The 21433-nt window shown below is 39.7% G+C and overlaps 1 protein-coding gene and 1 non-coding gene across 5 annotated transcripts in view; both read left to right on the top strand.

Annotated features, from left to right (window-relative positions):
* FOCAD (focadhesin) overlaps positions 1-21433 on the top strand; it is a 304328-nt gene that overhangs the window by 76735 nt on the left and 206160 nt on the right. For all 4 annotated transcript variants that reach the window (XM_032306228.1, XM_032306229.1, XM_032306230.1 and 1 more), the window contains 4 exons: positions 5629-5833; positions 9374-9580; positions 17638-17725; positions 20605-20807. In XM_032306228.1, the coding sequence (XP_032162119.1) occupies positions 5629-5833; positions 9374-9580; positions 17638-17725; positions 20605-20807 (703 nt within the window). The remainder of the gene's footprint in view (positions 1-5628; positions 5834-9373; positions 9581-17637; positions 17726-20604; positions 20808-21433) is intronic.
* Positions 19342-19443, top strand: LOC116571234. Its single transcript, XR_004277798.1, has one exon. It is a non-coding gene; the product is annotated as a U6 spliceosomal RNA (small nuclear RNA).

The following is a 21433-nucleotide window of genomic DNA, read 5'->3' as shown; positions in this document are numbered from 1 at the left end:
CATTTTCATTGGTAAGATATTAATGTTTCCTAAAAAAGTTTTTGTTCATCTTTATCAGAAAGTAAAAATAAAAAAATTACACATTTTTAATTTTAATTTTAATTTTTTAAATTTTATTTGACAGAGGGAGACCCAGGGAGAGAGGGTACACAACAGGGGGAGTAGGAGAGGGAGAAGCAGCTTCCTGATGATCAGGGAGCCTGATATGGGGCTCGATCCCAGGACCCTGAGATCATGACCTGAGCTGAAGCTTAACAACTGAGCCACCCAGGCACACCCCCCAGGCACACCCCCCAAACTTATACATTTTTTTTTTTAAGATTTTATTTATTTGAGAGAGAGAGACAGTGAGAGAGAGCATGAGCGAGGAGAAGGTCAGAGAGAGAAGCAGACTCCCCATGGAGCTGGGAGCCCGATGTGGGACTCGATCCTGGGACTCCAGGATCATGACCTGAGCCGAAGGCAGTCGTCCAACCAACTGAGCCACCCAGGCGTCCCACTTATACATTTTTTTAAAGAAGATTTCTTGCTCTTGTTAAATAGATTAGGATTTTTTATAAAAGATGCTGCTGCTGTTGTGCCAAATTTATTATTAAGCTTGTTTTTTTTTTTTTTTTTAAGATTTTATTTATTTATTTTTAGGCAAAGAGAGAGGGAGGAGGAAACATGCTCCCTGCCAATCAGAGAGCCCGATGTGGGTCTTGATCCCAGGACTCTGGGATCATGACCCGAGCTGAAGACAGAGGCTTTAACCCACTGAGCCACCCAGACGCCCCAAGCTTGTTTTTAGGGTAACCCTCAAGAATATCTTTCTTTTGCAACTCTTGAGTTGGCCATCGTGTAATTAATTACCTTTTGGTTATCTGCATTTCAAAAGAGTATTATATTGGGATTTGGATGTAGTTATTATAATGAAATATGTCCAGATATTCTTAAAGTAAAAAAGATTATTAATTGACTTTGGTTTTTTCACTGATAAGCTTCTGTTGACTCTTTTCATTCAAGTTCTCTCATGTTAGATTATGCTATGAAGAGCCTTTTGGAAGTTCTTTTTTTTTTTTTTTTGACAGAGATCACAAGTAGGCAGAGAGGCAGGTAGGCAGAGAGAGAGGGGGAGCCCAACGAGGGGCTCAATCCCAGGACCCCGGGATCATGACCTGAGTTGAAGGCAGAGGCTTTAACACACTGAGCCACCCAGGCGTCCCATCAGAAGTTCTAAATTAAATTTATTTGCTAAGAATAATTTCAGTTGCCTCGTGTCCACTTTTACACTATGGGGTTACTCTTTGCAGAATGAAATTGACATTTCTGGTTGCATTTTTCAGCAGACCAACCATTAGTTTCCTGAGATTTAATTTTAGAGCAAGTTAGCTTAGGAACTTAGTAACTTCAGTAGTTTGGAAGGTAATGAAGGAAGGTTGGTGATTTAATTTGCTGAGAATATAAACAGTGATTCACAACTAGGGGAAGAAGGAAAAATGTTGTGAAGAGAGCTTGTATTCTGGCTCTTCCTGTGTTAGGAATTGTTGATTAGCTGGGTTCATTTTTAATATGTAGATGTCCTGACATGACAGTGTATCTTCATGCTAGATTTTTATGAGCATTATTTTCTAATTAAATTCTGCATTCATTTATAGAAGGCCTGCGATGTTAAGACCTGAGAATTGCATAAATTGTCATAGACCTGAGAATTGCGTTAATGGTCAATGACGTCATTGTCGCTAGCCCTGGTACTTCCAAGTTTATCTGGTCTCACGTATAATTTCTCAGATGAAGGAATGAAGGAGAGCAACATCAAATGACTTTCTCAGGGTCACAGGATTAATTAGTGGTTGAGATGGGCCCAAAGCCTCAGTTTCTTGACTTTCATTCCAAGATTTCCCCTACCACTTCTCCCTCTGTTAACATAAAGAGACATGTGGGTGTAGATAGATGCGCACACAGTTAATTACATTTGTAAACATTCTTAATCACTTTGGGATTTCAAGTTGTCTGTTTTATTATATTTCTTTTCTCCTTCAGACCTGTCAATTTCATACCCCACTGAAATGACAGTCATCAGATACCACCTAGGAAATACAAAATCTAAAATCAGGACAGATTAAGCCAAAGAGATTTTTTTTTTTAATTTTGTTTATTTATTTGACAGACAGGGATTACAAGTAGGCAGAGAGGCAGTCAGAGAGAGGAGGAAGCAGGGTCCCTGCTGAGCAGAGAGCCCGATGCGGGGCTCGATCCCAGGACCCTGGGATCATGACCTGAGCCAAAGGCAGAGGCTTTAACCCACTGAGCCACCCAGGCGCCCCAAGCCAAAGAGATTTTAATTTAAAAAAAATTTTTTTTATTTGGTCATTTATTTATTTATTTTTAAAAAGATTTTATTTATTTGACAGAGATCACAAGTAAGCAGAGAGGCCGGCAGGTGGGGTGGTGGGGGTGGGAAGCAGGCTCCTCGCTGAGCAGAGAGCCCGGTGTGGGGCTCCATCCCAGAACCCTGAGATCATGACCTGAGCCGAAGGCAGAAGCTTAACCCACTGAGCCACCAAGCAACCCCTAGTCATTTATTTATTTTAAAGATTTTATTTATTCATTTGATAGGGAGATAGAGCACAAGCAGGGAGAGTGGCAGGCAGAGCGAGAGGGAGAAGCAGGCTCCCCACTGAGCAGGGAGCCCGAAACGGGGTGTGATCCTAGGACCCCCGGGATCCTGCTGTGAGCTGAAGGCAGATGCTTAACTGACTGAGCCACCCAGGCACCAAGCCAAGGAGATTTTTAAACATTATATTGTCCTAACGAAGTTCAGCATTATGTCCGTGATGTCAAACAATAATAGCCTCTTGGAAATACGTTTCTTTACATGAATCCTGCAGTTTGCCTTTAGCATCTCAAAGTAGGAGAAAACTGATAAGCTGTTTGTGGGTGTTATTGGCACCTGGATAGTGTTTATTCTTTGGGGAAGGTGTTATTAGAGATGCAGAAACAATGTTTCTTAAATCTTTCTTCTGGAAATGTCTTTGTATTCTAACCTAGACATACGTTGTCTGCTTGCTTAATCTATGAAGATCTTTTTAATCTTTTTTTTTTTTTTAAGATTTTATTTATTTGACAGACAGAGATCACAAGTAGGCAGAGAGGCAGGCAGAGAGAGAGAGAGGAGGAAGCAGGCTCCCTGCAGAGCAGAGAGCCCGACATGGGGCTCGATCCCAGGACCCTGGGATCATGACCTGAGCTGAAGGCAGAGGCTTTAACCCACTGAGCCACCCAGGCGCCCCTGAAGATCTTTTTAGTTTCCTAAAATGGATGGTTTGATAAAAGGCATGTTTTAGTAAGAATTGTGAACTCAGAAATCCTCAGAAGTTTTTTTATAGATTGTGTAAATATTTGTCTCTTGAGGAAAAATCCTTCCAGCTTGTGATCGCCATCAGGTTGAGTATTTTTTCTGTTTCTTGCTTTGTTTCTAGCACATAGAAGGGTGAATGGGATACTGGAGGTACTCAGTAAATTTTGCCAAGAGAATAAATGAATAAGTAAATCTTACCAGTTTGGTAACTTGAAAATATGCTAATGGTGTTTTGAAATCCCATTGCTGTTTAATGTATAGTTTTATAAAATTATGTGTCAAGATAATTTAAATAGCATTTCCTCCATGAAGTATTGAAGTATTGTACTCTCTACCTTTCTTTTAGAAGTTTTCACTTTATGTCCTCTAGTCCAGGAACAGAGCTAATTGCCACTGTTAGATTGTGCACCTCTTTTTTTTTTGTTTGAGGGAGACAGAAAATCCCAAGTAGGCTCTGTGCTCGGGCTTGATCCGATGACCCTGAGATCATGACCTGAGCCCACACCAAGACCCCTAGGCTGTATGCCTCTTAAGGATAGATAATGCCAGGCACTTGGGTGGCTAAGTCGGTTAAGCGCCTGCCTTCAGCTCAGATCATGATCCCAGGGTCCTGTGATGGAGTCCCACATCAGGCTCCATGCTGCTTGGAAAGTCTGCTTCCTCCTCCGACTCTCTCTGTGTCTCTTATGAATAAATAAATAAAATCTTTAAAAAAAAAGATAATGCCTATTCACCTTTATAGCTTATCTAATAATTCCCTATGTATAATAAATATGAAACAGTAAAATAAAATTATGATCTGCATGCTAATTGTAGTACTACTCTATGATGTAGTATAACTGAATCGATTAATTTAGTAATTGAATATCTCTATGGAGGCCTACTATGTCATTATCGGTGATCCAGCAGTAAACAGAAATCCATGCTGTCATTTGGCTTATAGTATGGCCCGAGATAGAGAGAGGTATTTAGTAAATAATGACAATATATTCATTGTCCTGTGGAAACCCATAATGGGGCTCTGCTTTCACTAGGTTAAGGGAAGGCCCTCAGAGAGTCATTTTATTTTATTTTTTTAAAGATTTTATTCATTTATTTGACAGACAGAGATCACAAGTAGGCAGAAGCAGGCAGAGAGAGGAGGAAGCAGGCTCCTTGCCGAGCAGAGAGCCCCATTTGGGGCTCGATCCCAGGACCCTGGGATCATGACCTGAGCCAAAGGCAGAGGCTTTAACCCACTGAGCCACCCAGGCGCCCCAAGGGAGTCATTTTAAAGGCAAGAACTGGAAGGTGAGAGGAATTAGCAGAGGCAGGAACAGGAAAGGAAAAGAAGAGGAGAATGTTCTAAGTAGAGGGAACAGCAGGTGGGAAGAACATTCAGAGAACCTGACTGAACATCTGAAAGACATTTAGTGTAGCTCAGTGGAGAGCAAAGGGGAGTGAGCAATGAGGCTGAAAAGACAAGCAGAGGCTCGATTATGGAGGGTTTGTGACTTGGGCTAAATACTTTATCTTAAGGGGGCACGCTCTTTTAAGCTGGTTAATGACCTGATCAAATGTATATACCTCAAGGGTAATTCTAGCTAAATTTTAGTGACTTCGGATGAGTTATTGAGGTATATTGAAATCTAAATAGATATGAAAGATATGTAAAGCCTTCCTCCTTTGAGTGGGAAGAACTTAAGAGGAAGGACTTGGCAAATGACCTTTCTCCTCTTTCATTGCTGCAGCTGCGCAATGGGATGGTTTTATTTCATAGGGTTGTGGTGAGGACATGGATTGAAAGGCATGAAGTGCAATAGCTTCGACACCCCATGTGTTGACCATTTGACAAGTAAATGTTAATGGTTCATGTAGTCTTCTTGGGATGCCCGTATAGTTTCATTTTCCATAGAACTGCACCTGTGGAGTTTTTCCAAAAATGCGTGTCAATGTCCTATCCCTGGAGCGTGCATCCTGACTTCTGCAATTCCAAAAAGGCTCCAGGGTCATTTTCATGTCCACCAAAGCCTGGTCCTGCAGATGCAGATGATATTTTAGTATGCGAGTAAACATCCTTGTAGTCCTGGGCATCAGGCTTCTGGGCTCCTGGTGTTGTCATATCCCCCAGGGTGCAAAGACCTGGGAGGCATGGATCCCAGTAAGTCATGTTGGAATTGAAGAATCACAAAAACAAGTTACATTCCATGGTATCCTAGTGTGTCATGAACTATAAGTTGATGTTTGACAATTACTGCTTGGTACCCTGTTGAACTTGGTGACTGGCTTATGCACGAAATGATTTGCAGGTCAGAAGTTTCGTGTATCCAAATAATGGCACCATTTCTATGGTATCTCTATTGCGAACCATCCCAGTTACAAGAATATGCTAAACTGCGCCTAATGCTGCTGAAAGTCTTACTTCAACCCCGGGTTCCTGGTGACCCAGAGCAACCATCAGTCTTGGAACAACAGATCCTTCAGCTGTGTTGTGACATGGTTCCGTGTTTGCAGGTAAGGCCCCTCGTCCTCCTCCACTGATGTAACAGCAGCGTCAATCAGTGTTGGTTGTTCCCATCATGCATAGAGTAGAACGCATGATTTGCAAACTTGGATACAAGCCTGGTTCTAGAAATGCTTGCAGGCTTTTGGAGATGAGGAAGGAACCAAATATAGATTTAACATTTACACATATCCTGTTATAACTAAGTTCATAGACCTGTAAATCAATATAATCTATTTTAGGATTAGTAAGAAATAAAAGGTTTCTGTTGTTCAGGAAAGACTTTGCAGGGTAAAGAATTTTGAGTTGAGTTCCTCCTTATGCTAGACACAAGAGTTACAAGAAAAAAATAAAACTCTCTACAAATTAGAAAAAGGTATGCTTCTGGGCAGATATAGCCCTGGAAATGCAGGGCATGACCAGCTGAGCGCTGGCTAGAGTCCAGGTTCCACATATCTCCTGACAACGTACTTGGTGACCCTGTGGTCTCCTGCTTGTGAGAAGCCCACAGTCTAGGAAGGGAGTTAAGACAAGTATGTAAATTCTCATAATTCGAAGTATGGATGAATCAAAGATGTTGAACAGGCATGGAGAAAATGCTGGGGATGTTCGAGGGAGAAATAACTTTGAGCTAATGTCTCTATAATTGCAAATTTAAAAAAAATGCCACTTACCACTGGGTTATGATGTCAGTGTAAGGATTAAGTTATCAGGCTGTCCCTCTCATCGTCGAGTTTTCTCATTTGCCTAGAATCTGAGTGCCACGCTGCTTAGCTGATGGAGGGAATCTGTGAGGATTTTTCAGAGTGATCACTTGAGGTCACAGATGACCTGTTTTAAGTTTGTGTTAGCAAAGAGTGACTAGACTGAATCTTTCCTTTGTGACTCATAAATGGGTTTTCCTGTAATCAAGGCAGAGAAAAGTTAATTAAAATGAATTCTCCTGTGGCTTTTCCAAAGCTTTTGTTTTGTGTGGGCAGTAAAGCACTGTATAGCAGAACAACTTGGACTGGGGTACACCTCTTCCAGCTCGTGCTTACATCGCCCACTTCTGTGCTCTCTGCTGGAATTTTGCCTTCATCCCCATGAATCTGGATCTGTGAGCCTAAATCATTTCCACAAGTGAGCTCCGAGAGATATTTGGGGGAATATCATTCCCCCAATTATAATTGAGCTAGGCGAAGAAAAAAAAGGAGTTAGGTACATCATTTGGAACTAATGGAACTAGCAACATAAATACGTTTAATCACTTAACAAATTGGCTTTATTAGAGTATGAAGAATCTGAGCGTTTAGTAGGAACGTAATCCATTTTCCCACTGATTACAGGTATTTCTTAAACTCTCCGAGATAACCATCCCATGACTAAATTTTTAGGGATAAGGAGTGTGCTGTTTTACAAGGCAGCCTTTTTGTTTAGTTCTTCTAATTGACCTGCATTTTCCTTTTACCCATTAGTTTCTGTTCCTTATAGAACGAAACAAAATAGGCTTTTAAAAAAACCCACCTACATCCTGTTTTGTGTTGTTTATTTCTTTCCCTTCTCTTTCTTCCTTTCCTCCTTTCTTTCCTTCATCACTTTTTTGTACTAGGGTTTCCAGACTTGACTCTGTCTGTTGCCAGGAGTTCTCTAGTTTATTAGCGCTCAGAATGTGTTACTATGAAATGTTCTTTTTAGAGCTGAATACACTCCTGTATTTGTGGTCTGACCCATACTGTGCACATGAATAGACTCTCATCAATTAAAAAAATGTTATTTTAGAAATAACCCTGCTGCCGTGTTGACCTATGATGAAACGATGGTTCATGAAATTTCTAGTTTCTTTTCACGCCAGTTGTTCTTCCATTTACTATTCGTATTTGTTTGTTTGTCTTTAATTTACCTGCCTTAAACTTCACTGTGTACTTTTGTCCAAATAGTTCCTTCTTTTTAATTGTGACTCTTGTCATGGCACATGTAATCCATTGCACGTAATCTATTGCTACATCAAGACAGAACATTACAATTATTGCTAAAAGTATTGGTAAATATTGCAGAGCCTTTAATGCTAGCTTGCTGAGGTTGTCCAAAATTTTTTTTATTATGGAAAATTTCAAGTATGCACAAAAAATACATTCAAGGAAATATATTGTCCAGTAAACATGAGGCTTTGTCTTGGTGTCAATCCCTTTTCTTGGTGGCCTTTGCCTTTGCCATTGTAGGTTTTTAAAAGAGTAAAATAATTTAGCTACTTGACTGTTTATCTTTTTATAAATTACCATTTTCTGTCTCTTCTCCCTTGATCTTTTAATATCTTTTTTCCCTCTTATTTGCTAGGAATTAAATTTTCTTTTTGTATAACTTATAATCCTTTTGGGTTATTATGGTAGTAACGATTGGTGAAAGGTACAGCTGGTCAACTGTAGGCTTTCCTCTTGATAAATTTAACAGACACAAGGCTTCTGATTGAAGCAGATGGTTCATTGTTTGTAATCTCTGGTAAATGCCAATGTGTCTGTGAGCAGGACCATATCCTTAATACCAACTCCAGAATTTTGATCGGAACAGCTGGGTTTGAATTGAATTGGGATTTTCAAGAGCACCCAAGTCCTTCCTATCTAATGCATTAGCCTGTTGAGAAGACACCCTACCATTTGAATATGGTCTTTCATTGCATCTGCCAAGTGTGGAAATGGTGCTCTCAGTTAAGGTTGTCTGAGCAAATATCTTCCAGATGAAGGGCTTAGTAGTACATTAGAATAACATGCCAACCCTTTTCTTCCAGGTAACTGTGTTGGAATCATTGAAAGGAGAGTTCATTTGGAGAGCTCAAAACTAACTTTGATTAATTTCCTTCAACATGTGGCACAGTCTTGTCGTTTGTCTTAAAATAGAAAAATCTTCACTCAGAGAAGTCAGAAAAATAAACGAAAAGAATTTGTGTCAGCCAGCAGTAACAGAAACAGTAGCAAATTGTATTTTGGTTAGTGGCAACAATAAGGCAGAGTTTTTACCTGGTTTAATTCTCTTTGAGAATTAAATATGTAAATGTTTTCATCTCTTTAAGTCTTTATAGGTTTAGAAAAGATTGCCAAAACTTCTTAGTTTAAAATTATCTTTTGTTTTGTATATTTTATTTTAAGATTTTTTTTTTTTAAAGATTTTATTTATTTATTTGACAGAGAGAGAGGTCACAAGTAGGCAGAGAGGCAGGCAGTGGGCGGGGGAGCATGCTCCCTGCTGAGCGGAGAGCCCGATGTGGGGCTTGATCCCAGGACCCTGAGATCATGACCTGAGCCACTCAGGAGCGCCCCACCCCTTTTTTTTTTTTTTCTTTTTTGACAGATCACAAGTAGGCAGAGAGGCAGGCAGAGAGAGAGAGAGACAGAGAGAGACAGAGAGAGAGAGGAGGAAGCAGGCTCCCCGCTGAGCAGAGAGCCTGGCTCGGGGCTTGATCCCAGGACCCTGAGATCATGACCTGAGCCAAAGGCAGAGGCTTTAACCCACTGAGCCATCCAGAGTCCCCCCTTGTATATTATTTTAATATCCTATAATGACTTTTTTTTAAACAGGTAAAAGATTTGATCCAGACAACAGAAGTGATGCTGTTTATTGAGGAAGTATATTTAAGCTTACTGCGTCATCCCATTTTCTGGAAAATTCAGCTTACCCAGCTGACCCTGCAGCTCCTGTGTGTCTGTGAAGTCAGCCTAACGATAACTGGGGAATGCTCATCTTTAATTCACCTTTTAGAGCACAGTGTTGAACTTTTGAAGGAGGTAAGGAGAGTACCAATGAAACCACACTCCTTTTTAAAACATTTTATTTTATTTATTTGACAGGAAGAGATAGAGAGCTCGAGCAAGTACAAGCAGGTTGAGTGGCAGAGGGAGAGGGAGGTTCGATGCGGGGCTTGATCCCGGGACCCTGGGATATGACCTGAGCTGAAGACAGATGCTTAGCCTACGGAGCCACCCAGGTGCCCTGAGAGTATGACATTTTAATACATCAGTTCTCTTAATTGGGTCTTTCAGTAGCAGGGTGAGTGTGCTCTTTTAACTTTATTGGTATCAAAGGTGTTTAGTCAAATACCATTAGATCATACTGTTAATGTCTACTTTTGTCATCTGTTATAAAAACGATCACTACGTTTGGAGCACCAGTTAAGGTGCTCCAATTCTTTAATACCTATTATATGCCAGACCCTATAGAATACATACATAAAAAGACACTTTCTGTGACTTCAAGAGACTTCTAGACATGACCTCATTTAATTTTTTAATTACTTCCATACTCCCAATATAGTCAGCTTGGTAGTTAGGTATTCTTACTTCAGGTAAGGAGTAACTGGGTATGGTTACTTCAACGTATGTATTTGTGTGGCAGGGGCACACCTCAGTTCACAGCAAGGACTAATTAGGGGAAGAGAGTAGGCAAGAGTAGAAGAGGGAGGAAAAGAGAGTGGGAATAGAGAGAGGGAGGAGATGAAATCAGTAGGGCTTTGTGGCTGAGTAGATGGTCAAGGAGAAGTTCCTTGGCTAAGTCTCAGCTGTCTCTTTTGAGCAGCTGGATGGTGCCCTTCACTTTGAGAAATGGTAACTGATGTTACCTCCAACTGAGGTTGGAGGGCAGAGGATAAATTTAGCTTTAGATATGCTTGGTTTGAGGTGTGTAAGGATCATGGGTAATTGGATATGTGGTCTGAAAATTTAGGATAGAAGCTTAGGCTAAAGGTACAGATTTGTAGACGTCTTCTTTGGGATGGGAGTTTTACCCGTGGGATTACATTACGTGGGTTTTTATGGAACTCCAGGGGCTGGAGTGTGCTGAAAACGAGGAGAAAGTGTGGTCAGAAGGATTGTATGATAAGTAGAAGGGACTGAGGACGTGAAAATCAAGGGAAGGAATATCTCAAAAGGGGAATGGTCAACACTTTCATGGAGAGAGTGTTTTAAGTAAGGTATGGAAAGAAGTCTTAGGGTTCAATAAGTAGAAGTTTCTTGTTTACATTAGAGGAAAACATGTCAGTGGAGGGATGGTGGTAGGAACCAAATTAGAGTAAAGGAGTAGAAGGAAACAGAAACTACATATAAATTTTAGTGGGAAGTGGGAGCCAAGGAAGCTCAGGTAAGTCATTTGCCTATTTATCAGTCTTGTGATCAGTATGGTTTTATATCTGCTGGGACTTTATAGGTAATACTATGTTATATATTATATAATGGTATATTGATGTTATATATCATACTACGCAGTAATATGTATCTGTTAGCTCTAGTATATAGCATGATAAATAATTATAGCAATAACATTGATATATAAAATATCAATGCCTATTCTAATGTAAAATTATTATATATAATCATACTCATTATATACATAATATATGTTGTATATGATATGTAACATTTTAGAGATAAGATATAGAAAACCTGTAAAAAATATAGTTCTTTTTCCATTTTGGGTGTTGACTCCTCATCAGATATGTCACTAGCAAACATCTTCTCCATTCCACAGGTTGCTTTTTCATTTTGTTAATGGTTTCCTTGTCTGTGCAAAAGCTTTTTATTCTGATATCGTCTCATGTGTTTGTTTTTGCTTTTGTTGCCCTTGTCTGAGGAGACATTCAAAAGATCCTGCTAAGACCAGCATCAGGTTGCTTACTGCCTATGTTTTCTTATAGGAATTTTATGGTTTCAGGTCTTATAGTAAGGCCTTAATCCATTTTGAGTTTATCTTTATGTGTGGTCCAGTTTCATTCTTCTGCAAGTAGCTGTCCAGTTTTCCAACACCATTTTTTGAGGGGCTATCCTTTCCCCATGGTATATTCTTTCCTTTTTCATTGAAGATTTATTGTCCATATACATGTGGGTTTATTTCTGAGCTCTGTTCTCTTTTGGTCTGTGTGTCTGTCTTTGTGTCAGTACCATAGTGTTTTTTGTTTTGTCTTAAGATTTCGCTTATTTTATTTGACAGAGAAAGAGAGAAAAAAAGAGTACACAGGCAGGGGAATAGTAGAGGGAGAGGGAGAGGCAGGCTCTCCGCTGAGCAGGGAGCCTGGTGCGGGGCTTGATCCCAGGACTCTGGGCTCATGACTTGAGCTGAAGGCAGACCCTTAATCGACTGAGCCACCCAGGTGCCCCAGCATCATACTGTTTTGATCACTGTAGCTTTGAGTATAATTTGGAATCTGGAAGTGTGCTACTTCCTCCAGCTTTGTTCTACTTTCTCACGATTACCTTGGCTATTTGAGGTCTTTTGTGGTTCTGTAGGATTATTCTAGTTCTGTGAAAAATTCAGTTGGTATTTTGATAGGGATTGCATTGAATCTTTAGGTTGTTCTGGGTGTTAGGGACATTTTAACAGTGATTCTTATAGCCCATGAGCATGGAATATGTTCCCATTTATTTGTATCTTCTTTAGTTTCTTTCATCAGTGTCTTATTGTTTTCACAGTATAGTTCTTCCCCCTCTTTGGTTAAATTTATTCCTGTGCTTGTTTTTCCTTTCTCCTTTTTTTGGGATACAATTGTAAATGGGATTTTCTTTTTAATTTTCTCTTTCTGATAGTTTATTAGTGTATAGAAACAACAGATTTCTGTATGTTGATTTTTATATCCTGAAACTTTACTGAATTCATTTATTCTAATAGTGATCCTAATAGTAACCCTAAAGTTTTAGGGTTTTCCATATAATATATGTTATCAGCAAATAGTGGCTTCTCCCTTTCTTTCTAATTTGGCTGTGTTTTATCTCTTTTTCTTGCCTAATTGCTGTGACTAGGATTTCTTCTATCAAGTTGAATAAAAGTAGTGAGAGTGGACATACTTATCTTATTACTGATTTTAGAGGAAAAGCTTTCAGCTTTCACCAATGAATATGATTTTAGGTATGGGTTTCTCCTATATGTTCTTTAGAATGTTGAAGTATGTTCACTTCCTACCCACTTGGTTGACAATTCTTAACATAAATGATTGTTGAGTTTTATCAAATGCTTTTCTGCATCTATTGAGGGGATCATATGATTTTTCTTCATTCTGTGAAGGTGTTGTATCATGTTAATTTGCAGTTGTTGAACCATCCTTGCATTCCTAGAGGAAATCTCACTTGATTATGATACGTGATCCTTTCAATGTGTGATTGAACTTGGTTTGCTAATACTTTGTTGATTTTTGCGTATGTGTCATTAGGAATATTGGCCTGTGGAATTACACTGTATTTTAATTTAAAACAGTAGTGATGCCTGTGAAAATCATTTTTATAGTGTCCTCCTTTAGCTCAATATTTAACAATTTTAGAAGGAAGTAAATATGAATAGAACTGTTAAAATACTTGTGTTTTGTAATTTTCTACCCACAACTCTGGCCCAGTGTTTCTGAGGTTTAACCAAAAAAAAAAAAAGAAAGAAAGAAAAGCCTAGGAAAACTAATTCGTACAGCTGTATCCTTTAGGGCTATGTACACTGTAATCTGAAACAAAATAAAGTAGAATAAGACATTCTTATTACTAGGGCACCTAGGTGGCTCAGTTGGTTAAGCATCTGCCTTTGGCTCAGATCATCATGATCCCAGAGTCCCAGATCAAGCCCCAAGTGGGGTTCCCTGCTCAGCAGGGAGTCTTCCCCTCCCCCTGCTCCATTTCTTACCCTCAAATTAAAAAAAAAAAAAAAAGACATTCATATTACCTAGGCTAAGGCTGTATCGTTCCTATATCACTGAGTTTATTAGCTGGATATGCAGTTCAAGTGTTACATTAGCTTTTCTTTTCCCCTTTGTTATTTTTATGTTCTTCTATCAGAGATGTTTCATTGTGTTCTGAAAATGGATGCATTCCTTATGCTATATTAGTTGCCGTGGATTTAGTCTTGGTTATTTGTAGCACTGTTTGAATGATCATAACCTAAGGTCCTTTCCATTACTCTCAAGAGCAAAATTAGGCAAAAATGATATTGATGGTGAGGAGACTGGGTAGCTGTCAGAGTGAAGCAAGAGCTAAACAGCCCAATTTTGAGAAGGCCAGGAACCTGAATTCTGGAACACCTTGCCATCAGCTGACTCAGTTCCACTCACCTTTCTTCACCGCGCGTGTGTGTGTGTGTGTGTGTGTATGTGTGTGTACTTAGTGTCTGCTTCATTGGTGATGCCCAGTGATAGGATTTCATTTGAATTGAGGACAAAAAGTGTGGACTCTAAGGTCCACTGCTATTAAAAGTCCTGTGACTTCTGTGGCCCAGTGTAAAAGCATTTCCTCCTCTTTTGTGTTTTCCTTCCTTGCTCCAGATAGGCTCTGAATTAGCCTGGGTTCCTCCAAAAGTCATTCCTGAGTTTCCTTAATGTCAAGAGCACAATCCATATTTCCATAAAAGCCAAGGTGTATGCAGCAGGAGTTTATTTGCAAGGGTGATGCCAGGAAGCAAGTGGGAAAGGGCCAAGACCCTGAAATACTGGAAATGGGAGAGAGAGAATACAAGTATCTCCATGTTGCCCAGTGCTAGGAACAACCAATTGCTTGATCGCACAGAATATTCTGAGAAGTGTTATGAAATATGTCCCAGAAGGATCCAGATAAAGGAGGGAAGCATTTATCCATGGGCTTCCCTTGTCAGTTTGTCAAGCATCAGCCTGTGAGGCTTTAACTGTCCTGTCCTCTGGACCTTTCACTAGCCTGGGTCAGAAAGCATGAGTTGTAGTAGCAGTACGTATAGGATCTCAAGTGGCATATGAGATGTTTAATACAGTCTTCTGTTAAGAGACCTCATGAAGTTATTTGGTCTCCATTAAAGATCAATCAAACAATAAATTTCTTAGAACTGTAAGCAATTTAAGCTTACCTGGTGTAATCCCCTACTATTCCTTCATCTTGGTGCCTTGCTCTCCAGCTCATTTCCTTTCACCTTCTACTCTGAAGTCTCCCTCTTCTTGGAGAATGCCATTTTTACTTGGGCCTTCCCACCTTTAAGTTATCCACTTAGGGGCTCAGTCAGTTAAGCATCCGACTCTTAATTTTGGCTCAGTCATTATATCAAGGTCCTGAGATTGAGCCTTGTGTCAGGCTCTGTGTTGAACATGGAGCCTGCTCATCTCCCTCTGTCCTGCTTCCCCCCCTCCCCCACCCCGGCAACTCTCTCTCTCTTTTAAAAAACTTTCATCTACCTAGCATGTTTCTAGTCCATGTCAGAGCCCCAAAATACTACTTTGTGGCCTTTGCGGTGATAGCTTTTGTGAAAAAAGCTTTCCAGTGTAGCCTTAGTATAAAGTCATACTTTAATTTGTCTCTCATCTTCTTGGTAGACAGGAAATTTGAAATTTAAATGACTTTGCTGGTTTTTCTTCTCTTTTTTAAAATGGATATGCAGAATATGAAATGAAATTGAGGAAAAGATCACGACAAAGAATGGTGTGATGGTATATACAATAAGTGTCTTATTTTTAAAAAATACATTGTCCTCAAATAGATAGCCATTGCTTTGTTCTCAACTATATTTCAAAGCAGTGAGGGGGTATAGGCCCAAAGACACAAATGAAAACATATTCCATTAAAACAATTTAATCTTCTTCTTCTTCTTTTTTTTTTTTTCTTTTAAGATCTAATTTCTTTATTGGACAGAGAGAGAGAGACAGTGAGAGAGGGAACAAGCAGGGGGAGTAGGAGGGTTGAAGCAGCCTCCCCGCTGAGCAGGGAGCCCAATGTGGGGCTCAATCCTAGGACCCTGGGATCATGACCTGAGCCGAAGGCAGACGTTTAATGACTGAACCACCCAGGTGCCCCTTAATTTTCTTCTTTTGCTGGTTTTTAAAAGTCCATAAACATGCACTTGGGAAGAGTTTGCAGTTTATTTTCACTTTTTTTTTTTTAAGATTTTTTTTTATTTGTATATTTAACAGACAGAGATCACAAGTAGACAGAGAGGCAGGCAGAGAGAGAGAGAGAGGGAAGCAGGCTCCCTGCTGAGCAGAGAGCCCGATGCGGGGCTCGATCCCAGGACCCTGAGATCATGACCTGAGCCGAAGGCAGCGGCTTAACCCACTGAGCCACCCAGGCGCCCTTATTTTCACTTTTTAAATGGTGAAACTGAGATGAAGATATATATATATATATATATATATATATTTATTATATATCTATTTGTGCCAGAGTTAATAGCCCTCAAAGATTATAACTTCTGAGTTTGTCAGATTAGTTAGTTTTCTCCAAGTGTTTTCTTAACCTGTGTTTCTACCACACATTTTTGGTTTTTTTTTTTTCTCTTTGCCTGTCCTCTGATTCATATTATTTCCGCTCTGCAATAGCATCTGTAAAATTTCAGAATGAAGTAATTTTAGTGAAGTGTGCTGGACCTTTCTTCTTTAGTTACAGAATGTGTTAATATTTTCTTTATTTAGAAGGCTCAAATAACATCTAATAAGTAAATTGCAAGAGATACAAGAACTTAATGTTCACATCCAGTTTGCTCTTTTTTAAAAAGATTTTATTTATTAGAGAGTGAGGGGGGGAACACAAGTAGGGCAGTGCAAGAGGAAAAAGCAGGCTTTCCACTGAGCAGGGAGCCTGATGTGGGATTCCATCCCAGTGGGCTGAAGGCAGATGCTTCACGACTGAGCCACCCCGGCACTCCATTTTGCTTTCTATGTGATTGATATACTTGGTGAAAAATAATGATTTTCAGTTTCTATGATTATTGATTTACTACATTCAAATATGCTTAATAGATTACTGTGATTTAAGAATAATCTCTGCCTCCCTCGGTATTACTGTTTCCTTTATTAAAATAACAGAATTTATTTTTTAAAGATTTATTTATTTCAGAGAGAGAGAAGGCACACTTGAGCAGGTTGGGGAGGTGGAGAGTGGCAGAGAGAGAGGGAAAGAAGACTCCCCACTGAGGTGGAGCCCAACATGGGGCTCGATCTCCCTGCCTGGAGATCATAATCTGAGTCTAAACCAAGAGTGAGATGTGTAATTGAGCCACCAAAGCACCCCAAAATAGCATCATTTATTAAGATTGTTAAGTGTAGTTCTTTTTTTTTTTTTCTTTTTTTTTAGATTTTTATTTATTTATTTGACAGAGAGAGATCACAAGTAGGCAGAGAGGCAGGCAGAGAAAGAGAGGGAAGCAGGCTCCCAGCTGAGCAGAGAGCCCGATGCGGGCCTCGATCCCAGGACCCTGAGATCATGACCTGAGCCGAAGGCAGCGGCTTAACCCACTGAGCCACCCAGGCGCCCTGTTAAGTGTAGTTCTTTAATAAAGTTATATAGATGAATCATGCCTGGATTAGGTAATTAAACAGTTGACCAACTTTTTAAAAATGAAGTATTCTTTTAGTATTTCAGGTAGTTTTTCAGTGATTTGAAAGACTGTTTTTGAAGATGTGTAGGTCTGTTTGTTGTGTTAAGGCATTCTCTCTTTTTAATTCGTTTTTCAAGATTTTATTTATTTGAGAGAGAGAAGGAAAAAGAGAACGAGTTGGGGGAGGGGTAGAGGGGGAAGCAGACTCCCTGCAGAGCAGGGAGCCTGATGCGGGGCTCAATCCCAGGACCCTGGGATCATGACCTGAGTCAAAGACGCTTAACCAACTGAGCCACCATGGTGCCCAGGCATTTTCTCTTCAATTTAATTTGGTGGATAGCCTCTGCTCTTCAACCAGATATGATAACGGTTTGAATTTATGTGTGATTGCTGTGGAGTCCCCATCCTTCCCATAGTAGAGCTGGCTTATTGTAAATAGCTTTGTACAATAGGTTGATGATCTTTCATGTTAAATATACTCTTCCTGGATACATGCTATTAAAAAGCCATGGCTCTGGGAACTTCTTCAACTCCTTTCTTGTTTTTCTTTTAGGATTTTCCTGTTGAACCGGTCACAGTTGGAATAGCTTTCTTACTGCTGCAGACACCAGCAAGTCAGCAGAAGCCAATCCTAAGTTTAGGTAAATAAAAATATCCTCACAAGAGTAAAATGTATGTATAACATAAGTGTTGGGGGGAGTCCCTTGAGCTATGTGTTATGCTATGCTAGAAAGTCCTGTATACTTTGAGTTTTCATTCTAGAAATTTTCCTGGTTAATCATTCTGAAATAGAACTTTGTTTTTCGTATCCCACAAGGTGTTTTATGCAACGGCTCCACACATACACCATAATTTACCAAGTATCTCAGCTGTCCTACCAGTGAGGAATGGGACTAAAGCGGGGGGGTAAAAATACTGTATTTAAGAATATAGTAAAAAACCAGGTTGATATGTCTGGCCGATTGGCAACCAAGTCACACCTTTAAAATGCAGCTTTTATGCTAGTGTTGTGTCTCTTTACTTGGGGTAACATCTATGTAGTAATGGAGAACCTGTCCAAATTATGTTGCATGGTGCCATGATCTGTCCATCATCCCCACTCTCATTTTAAAGTGTGTAAAGAGGTAGATACTGATTGTGTAGGTCATTGTGGGCATTTTAATTCATCGTGATTTTGAGGTGAATTCCTTTTCCACTTCCAATCTATCTTGAGAACAGCTGTAGCACATGGAGGGGGCCCTTGGCATCCTGCACTCTTTTTTGTCTGTTGGCCTTGTCTCATTTGTGCCCTCCTCCTGAGGCTCTTTCTGAAGTGCTTTTACCTTTTTTGTTGATGGTGGTGTTCTGCGAGCAGAGCACATGGCATCTTCCCAGAGGTATAATTTGCCAGGGCTGGTACTTCGGACAGCCATAGTTGTTATTGTTGTTTTTTTGCTCTTCCATTTTAAAATTTAAATTAAATTTATTAACCTATAATGTATGATTAGTTTCAGAGGGAGAAGTCAGTAGATTCATCAGTCTTGTATAATACCCAGTGCTCATTGCATCACATGCCCTCCCCAGTGTCCATCTCCCAGCCACACCATCCACCATCCATCCCACCTCCTCCCCTCGAGCAACCCTCAGTTTTTTTCCTGAGATTAAGAGTCAGTTACGGTTTTCTCTCCCTCTCTAGTTTCATCTTGTTTTATTTTTTCCTCCCTTCCTTATGATCCTGTGTTTTGTTTTTTAAATTCCACACAATGGGTGAGATCACATGATACTTGTCTTTCTCTGATTGACTTATTTCGCTCAGCATAATATCCTCCAGTTCCATCCACTGACAGCTGTAGTTTTGTTTTCTTTTTTAACAGCTTTATTGAGGTATAGTTTATTTACCACAAAGTATACCATTTTTAAGTGTACAATAAAGTAGCTTTTTAAAAAAATGAATTTACAGAGTTGTGCAACCAGCACTATAATCTAGTGACAGAGCATTTCCATTATCCAGTATGTTACGTTGAAGAGTAGGGAAGATGGGCTGTTCAGTATATTGGAGAAGAGTGTTCAAATAGGATAACCAAGAAGATATTGATGATTTCAAACTTGACAAATCCACAGCATTAATACAGTGTTATGCTTCTTAATTATTAACACTCGCCTTGATTGTAAATAGCAATTTATAAAAATGCCTGGAAGATTTATAATATAGAAGATAGAAATGTATACCTGTCCTGTTTTATTAGAGATAATGGATTTTCATAATCTCTCAGGGACAATTATGGATTAAAATTAATATTTTAATTGGAATGGTACAGAAAAGATTTGCATGCCCCCTGTGCAAAGATACTTGCACATTCGTGAAGCATTCCATATTTTTAAAACTTAATTAAAAAAGACTAATATTTAGGCAGGGAAGGTCAATTAGCAGTGTTAGAATAACAGGTATTTGTTACCATGTTCAGGTTTGACTGCCAAGTGATGAGAAGAAAATATTGGCAACTCACTGACATGACTTAAGGCTTGTAGACTAGACTTTTTTTTGTTGTTGTGGGGAGATCGATTGATCGATAATCTAGCTCAGAAACCTATGAATGACATCTTTTGGTAAATTAGGGCTCATCTAATAATTGTGAAAATTATATTTCTGCTTTATCTCATTTTGTTAATGGTCTAGGGTAGATTATATATGTAAGTCATCACACATTTCTGTGTGTATTTTTTTTTCTGTGTGTATTTCTGATGTATAATTGAGTGTCCATGTTAAAAAAAGATCATTTATGAAAATGGGTTTGATTGTTACCAGTTATGGACTCTGAGACTATTCCTGATTTACTTTTTAGCAGTTACAGTGAAGGACTTCCCTGTTTTGCCTCCCTTTACCAATGCATCTCAATATAATTCTCACATGGGTTTGTAAGGGAATCATGCACATTGGTCTTAAAATCCACGGATCAGGAACTCCGGTCTCTTGGCTCCTTGAGGGCAGTGGAAGGACCTGGCAATAAAAGGACAAAAGTTGAATTGTATTTTATTTATCTTTAAAGATATTGATTGATTGATTTGAGGGGAAGGGAGAGAGCATCCAAGTGTGTGTGGGGGAGAGGAAGAAGGGGAAGAACTGAGGGAGAGGGAGAGACTCTCAAGTGGACTCTGCACTGAGCATGGAGCCTCATGTGGGGCCTGGTCTCGGGACCTTGAAATTATGACCTGGGCCGAAACTGAGAGTCAGATGCTACTCAGGTGCCCCAGCTGAGCTGTATTTTAAAGAAAGTCACATTTACTTAAAGAGTTGGTTTATACTCTTTGGTATGTATTTTCTCTATGATTATCCTAAAGTTACCAGGAACATACATTAACAGCTTGTTTTAGACAATAATTTTTATGTTCCTTTCTAAAAGGGTAAGATCCATTGTCTCAGTTGTGTGTTTGACCCAGTTGTAAAGGGGTGAGAAAACTTTTTACATGTCTCTCTTGAACAAAATAGCATTTTGTTTGGGGTCGTAATTTTTTAAATGCAAATTGTTGTTTTGATGAATAGCTTTGAAGCTCCTCTCTGTTGCCGAGGGTCAGAAAATCCCAAGGTCATCCTTGGTGCTAGTGATGCCGCTTCTGCAGATACTGTCTTCTACTGCCTTGGAAGACTGTATGTCCATGGATGAAGAAGGTCCCTCGAGGCAGCAGTTGGCTCTGAACCTTTTGGAAATGGTACAGCAGGAGTCCTATAGAGATGACCACCAAAAGGTAATGAGTTCAGCCTTGATTCTCATGTTTATTTTTTAAAAAAATGTTATTTATTTATTTATTTGAGAGTGAGAGAATGTGTGGGAGGAGGGGCCGTGGGAGAAGCAGACTCCCTGTGGGGAGCCTGATGTGGTACTCCATCCCAGGACCCTGGGATCATGCCCCGAGCTGAAGGCAGATGCTTAACCAACTAAGCCACCGAGGTGCCTTGTTTCTCTTAAATAAAGGTGAAGTGGTAATGTGGGACTTCTGTTTGTGCAGATAATCTCACCTCCTGGTGAATATCTGTTTGGATTTAAACTCCTCTCCTTGAACTTTACCATTCTGTCACACAGTGGTATAGCTCTTAGTCTGTTCTTCTAGACTGTGAGAGGGGAGTGCAAAATAAGTTTTGGAGATGCTGTATAATTTTTACCTCTTTGAGTTTTCTTTAGAAAAGTTTTCTTTTTAAAAGATTTTATTGATTTGTCAGAGAGTGCGAGCACAAGCGGGGATGGGGATGGCTAGGCAGAGGGAGAGGGAGAGAAGCAGGCCTGCTGAGCAAGGAGCCTGATGTGTCACTCAATCCCAGGGCCCTGAGATTATGACCCGAGCTGACAGCAGATGCTCAACCGACTGAGCCACCC

The sequence above is a fragment of the Mustela erminea genome, chromosome 12 (assembly GCF_009829155.1).
Source record: "Mustela erminea isolate mMusErm1 chromosome 12, mMusErm1.Pri, whole genome shotgun sequence".
Classification (NCBI taxonomy): domain Eukaryota; kingdom Metazoa; phylum Chordata; class Mammalia; order Carnivora; family Mustelidae; genus Mustela; species Mustela erminea.
Note: the sequence above shows the minus strand (reverse complement) of the source record. Positions and strands in the feature narration are given on the sequence as shown.